The 6160-nt window shown below is 36.6% G+C and overlaps 1 protein-coding gene across 5 annotated transcripts in view; it reads right to left on the reverse strand.

Annotated features, from left to right (window-relative positions):
* Nucleotides 1-5940, reverse strand: part of POSTN (periostin) — a gene marked incomplete at both ends in the record, with an annotated part of 30429 nt that extends 24489 nt beyond the window's left edge. For all 5 annotated transcript variants that reach the window (XM_082278084.1, XM_082278082.1, XM_082278081.1 and 2 more), the window contains 3 exons: nucleotides 219-283; nucleotides 4235-4333; nucleotides 5819-5940. In XM_082278084.1, coding sequence (XP_082134210.1) covers nucleotides 219-283; nucleotides 4235-4333; nucleotides 5819-5940 — 286 coding nt within the window. The remainder of the gene's footprint in view (nucleotides 1-218; nucleotides 284-4234; nucleotides 4334-5818) is intronic.
* Between the last annotated feature and the right edge of the window lie 220 nt (nucleotides 5941-6160).

Genomic DNA, 6160 nt, shown 5'->3' on the forward strand with positions numbered 1-6160 from the left:
ATCTGGAAAGAGCTGGGAAATTCAACCTAAACTCTACGATCAAATTCAGTGCTGGCTGATTTTTGACTGTGTTTGCTGTATGCAAATGAAGCTGTGCACTCTTAGGCAGTACTTCTTAAAAAGAGGCAATTGTTTCTCATCATGACCACCTTTGAAACTCTGCTGTATTTATACTTCTTTCCATATGCCGACTTATCCATAAGAAAATAAGCTCATACCTGCAGGGCACCCTCTCATACCCTCCATCTTCATATAGCCAGGACAGCACTCATATAAGACAGTCCTGTGGGATATAGACAAAAGAACAATTAAATAATATACCAGAGAAGTATACTAATTTTAGCTAAGTCTAATTTAATTTTCATTATCTTTTTTTCATTGCTAAGTGCATACTCTCCAGATTCATCCTTTTTTTGTCATTCAGCCTTTTTTGTGTTGGTTACAAATTGGTCATATTTTACTAAATGTAAAGCTTTTGAATTTAAAGAATGACTGCGATCATTAAATTTAAGTGTTGGGAGGGAACATGGGTGAGCATATTGTACTCATATAGAGTTACTAAAAGATGATGTGACTAGAACAGCAGTTGAAAACCATTAATTTTTCTATTCTGTATTGAACAGACTATATGACATTGAAGAAAGAGGAAAAAACCTATGAGGACATTAAAATAAAATCCTGGCAGAAGAATTGTAAATGAAAAAGACAAATTTAAATGAATGGAATCGAAGTTAAAGTGACAGAACTACATGAGGTCACCTACTTACTGGTTATAGGAATTAACAAGTATTTAGGAGAAGGTCCTGTGTATTGTATGGTGAAAAAAAATTGGATAAGAGAGCCTCTGTTTTTCAAGGAAGAATGTGAAGAAGCTCAGGAATGAGGGAGAGAATTAATTAAGAGCAGACATAAAACTGGTTACGGAGAAGGAAGTCACTGAAGACTGGATGGATGGACACAAGGGTAAGTTCACTGGCAAATGTAGCATGGATGAAAACCAGAATACAAGAAATCAAAACCACAGTTAAAAAGGCATGTCATTACAGCATACAGAGACTTTAGCATTGCCAGGGCTCAGAAAATGTTATATAATTATGCCAGTAAAATACTCGCATTCTCAAATACACGTAAGCTACACATAACAGCAAACCAGGGCTGAATGGTAATTCTATAATGTAATGATCATTTTAACATTGTGTTTCTTATAAGATATAATGTCTTCTTAATTAATAGACAGAAATGAAGTTCTACCATAGACCTGTTTGAATTCTCCTTTCTTACATGGAAATGGAAATTCACTAAAGTTATCACAGAGGTATTCTGGCTCCTTGGGAGAAATTTAATACATTAAACTTCATATATTATTTTCTAAATTATGGTACGCTGTACTGTATATGGTACACTATAATGACATCACTGTTTTACATAATAGATTTATTTTTATAGGTGCTGCTGATATTGGCAGTTCAAAAGTTCTGAACACTAATTCCTTGAAGGTTTTTACTGGGTTTTTAACCACCACAGTCCAGCTTTTAATTTGCAGAATCTTTGGTGGCAGCTGAGTACACTTCTCTCATTTTTCATAATCTGAAGATGACAAAAAGTTAACCACAACCACATTAAAATGAACAGCTTATTCAAATGAAAAATTGGACTTCATATCTTCAACATCCAAAGTACTTCAAGAGATTTTAAAATAAAGTAGACTGGAGGAAAAATAATAATAAACAGCATGATTTAAAAAGTGAGGATTATCATTCTGTAAAAGAGACCAATCTCTTTTTGAGGTGGGGAAGATTAAAGATTTCTTTTTAAAACACACTCTTCTATTTCTCCATCCTATGAAAATATTTTGTCTCCATTTCCTCATATGCATATACATACATGACATATTCACCCTTCTGCTATGTGCATATTTTCAACTGAGAAGCCAAATACAAAGTATTTGTATAGTTCTTTTTAGTACATCTCTTTCTTTAAAGAAATTCACTGAATGGCTATTTCTCTGGAATGCATGAATAGCACAAAATTTAGGCTACAGATTCTTAAGCTAATAATAAACCTTTTACCTAATAATAAACCAAGTTCTTCTTGCATCCTTGCCAGAAGCTAATAATAAAAACATAACAATCTGATTATCTGATTGAAAAAAAAAAAAATGTAGCCGAATAGGAATCAAAGTGTTCTCCCAACTGTGTGAACTGCTTTGTCATGAGAAAATATTTTTTCCTTCCCTGGAACAGAAAATCTTTCTCCCTCATCCCATGGGAAGCTATGAAATATTGCAGTTTAATTAGATTTTGGAAAAAGGAAAGAGGCAGCTGAGTTATAAGCATAGAGTAAGACATGGCAAGTTTAATCCTCATACCGTATCCAAACATGATACAATTAATAAAAGACAGAAAATTGGCTGAAGAACATAGTTAAGAAGAAAATGCTTTTTCAGCCGAGCATTACAAGATCAGTGCCTTTTTTTACCACGTATCTTGTTATGCACAGCCCAGGCTTCTTTTCAATTATCAAGTTCCTACTTAAAGTACTCATATTCCCTTACAGTTTTTTGCAGTTAAGTTAGTTTGCTGTGCTCACAATGTAAGAAAGATGGGATGGGAGTAAAAAGGTTTGTATAGAACAACATCCCACAAGAAGGTTAGAACCAGATAAAATTCGGGGCAAGGTGCAGTTCCTCAGTGCCACCCATGTGCAGGCACAGCACACAGGGGCAGTACGACCTCAGACCAGACCAGAAATTATCCCCATACGTATCCTTACTAGTTCAATATAAGCCTGTGGCCAAATAAGAAAGCAAGCAATTTTTCAAATGAGAAACAATGTTGCATTCTTGACATTTTGGTGGGGTTTATATCTTTATTTGTCTTGGGATTTTTTTTTTGTTGTTATTGTCTTTTTTTTTTTAGTACACAGTTGTCCTGATCTCATCCAAAGGAGTATATTCCAAAGGAAAAAGACTGAACAACACTACCTTAATCCTTGTTATTCTTGGCTAAGAGAGACAGTTTTCAGTTTATTCAAATCAGCTCTGTGACTCATCTGTTTCTACTTCTTGCTGGCATGGAAATAAAATACTGCTGAGAAACAGTGGAAAGACTTTCGGTCCAACAAATGCTGATTTTAGGAAATTTGTAAGTTACATTCCCATTGTAAACTTATAGCAGTGGACAGGAATTGTCCATAATTAAAACATTCAACATTTTATAGATATAAGTTAGGGATGACTTGTTAATATTGAGATACTGACATGAGAAGAGCTGTTGTCCTTCGGATTAGCATTCTTTTTGGAGTAATCTCTTTAGTCTTGTGTGCATTTCTGGTTTTAGTATGCAGAGTATAAAACTCATTAACAGCTAAGACTAAGTTATAACAGATGCTCAATTATAACCACAAAAACCCCTTAAACAACCCTCGGAGTTCTATGGCTCAACTTATTCTCATCCACATTCTTTTCCTGCTCTAGCCTTGCCTGAGAATGCTTGTACAATGGTAGGGGGGTTAAAATGGAAGGGAAAGGGCAGGTGATAATTTTATGTATACTCCCACGACCAAATCCACAGCCCCACTGCTCAATGTCTTCCACTGGTTGTCTGTATTAAACTTCTTGGGACCTTGCACAGGATTTGTAAAATGTTTTGCAACTTACATTCCTCTAAATTCTAGTCATGAAAAGAACAAAATCTTCATGTGACTTCAGTTTGATGAATCTAAACTGCCTATTGCTTCAAACTATTTTTCCTAACACATGAAGGTATCTATCATTGCTCAATGCATTTTGCTTCTGGAGCTTGGCAACGCAATGAATTCCCTCAGATTCATTCTGAGAGCAGACTTTCTCTCATAGGAAGACATGACATCTATCTAGGAATAAAACCACAGGAGTAGGTTGTTTTCCAGAACTGCCTGTGAGAATATCCAAGTTCCAGTCTAAGCATTTTCAGGAAACACCCTTCTTCCCAATGTGTCTGCGGTAGAATAAAATTTAGTGCCAAAGTTGTCAGTGGTATGGCAGACTTCACTGAAAGGTGAAATATTTTGGATGACTTGCAGCATGCCCGGAGAAGGAAAGGGGAAGTCAGTATAGCAATGCCACCTGGAGGAGAAGTAAAGTTTCTAGTATAAACCATAACAAGTTAGCTTGTCTGTGAGAAAAGGAGTTTTCTAATTGTGCATTTTATTATCTTAATCAATGGAGAATAGTTTGGAAGCAGAGCATACTTACGCTTTCTTTCCACAGATGGCTTGCTGGTACCAATTTCTGCAAGTGCTGAAGTATTTCTTTTTTGTTCCCATAACTTGCTGAAGAGCACAGACGTTTGGGCTATGGGTGCAGTGAGAAACATTTTAAAAAGAAGTTTTTGTACATCTTTCAAAAAATTCTACATGAAATAGCAGCAAATACTCTTCCTGTTGAGTAAGAAATTAACATCTGGCTTCAGTTCCTGGGACAGGTGTGCTTTGAAGTAGTCACAGTGCAAGCTCTTGGGACTGCCCAGCTGGATTCCTCGGCAAGCCCACCCTCCCCACAGAGACAGAATCTTCCCCCTCATTCTGGTTTGACCCTGTGTCTCTGTGGGCAGTGATCACTAGCTGTGCCCAGTCAAGTCTCGGTATCCATTTCTCCCTTCCCCCTGCAAAGTGAATTACCAGCCACCAGGGACCAGTGAATACCATCAGGCCCTTTTCTTTAAAGGTTTTGTCTTTTACACATCTGTGCAGCTGAAGGTCATGGGGAGATGGGGAAAAAAAAGTGCCTTGTTCTTCATGTAGAAGGAAGCCCTGTCTTCTGTAAATCAATCAGCTATTTTGATTGCCAACCATTTGGAGTACCGCAGGCACCTAAATAAACATTCTGGGAATTACTGGGGACCAAAGGGTAAATTGGCATGTAAATAAAAGGAGTCACAGACTTCAGATGAGGAATACGTGTTCCTTAGCGTGGTGGTGTACAGAAGAGGAATTTCTTATGGTTAAATTCCACGGGGCAAGGGCATTTCATCATTAATTTTTATACTTCTGCAATTAAAAAATTCATCACTTCAGGACTTAGAATATATACTTTACATCACTGGGAAGCCGGTGAGCTTTTTTATTTGAAAAGCTAAAAAAATATTGAAAAGTGTGTGTGTGTAGCAGGCAGTGGGAAGACAGGATAGTAAACAATTCTTATTCACAGAATGTTTTTTGCTTAAGACTAGAGGAAAATATCTTTAGGCACATGTGTTTCCCTGGCACCAGCTGTTCAAATTATGTCTCCAAGCAGCCTGGCTTGTGAGCATTGTCTTTTGGAAGCCCTGCTGAGCAGCTTGCTGCATTGCTCTAGTGGGAACAGAAGTTTTACAAAGGGCTCCCAGTATATATTCCCATGTTAGAAAACATGTAAATAGAGCTCATGATTTTCATCAGGATGGAATAAAGAGAGCAAATACTGTGGGATAGCTCTCAACTCTCTAAAAGTTTGAAAACGCACATTAAACTTTTCTGACATCCCATTACAATACTTATGAACTGAAATTAATTTTGGTGATTCTGAATCATATTTTATCCATTCAGAAGTGGTTATTTTAGATATCTTTAGATCCTTTCCATTTTATGAAGTTTAACAGTATTCTGTCTCCTTTTAAAACTCCCAAAAAGCTTTTTATTCAGGAACAATTATTGTAAAATGAATTTAAAAAGAAAGCTCCATTTGAATGACAGTAAAAATTCATAGTGAAAAATTACATGTAATATAATGCTAGAAGAAAAGGGAGAATAAAGTTTAACAAGCTTCCTTTTAAATTAGAAATAAAAGCCAGTTACTTACCCCTGGTCGCGTGCCCTTATTCGACTATGAGTTAAAATCTTGTCATAGTGAGCATAAGCAGCTGCTTGTTCAAAAGCAGACAACAAAAAAGTCAAAAATGTGAATAGGAAAAAGATCTTCATCTTTAGTCCTCTGTTGCTTCTGGCAAGTCTAGAAGAGAGAACTGGCAGAGGGTCTGGAGAGCTGACAGTTTATATACATGTTAGAAGGTGGTGGGAGGGAACCACAGGATCAACCTGAAACCTTGTACCACCCCCCTTAGAACAGCAGCTTTTGCTGCCAGCTTCAGTAACCTAAATCAGTACCATACATTAGCCATATAAATAATTTCTTTTAATCCCC

Source organism: Coloeus monedula, assembly GCF_965178545.1.
Source record: "Coloeus monedula genome assembly, chromosome: 3".
Taxonomy (NCBI): Eukaryota; Metazoa; Chordata; class Aves; order Passeriformes; family Corvidae; genus Coloeus; species Coloeus monedula.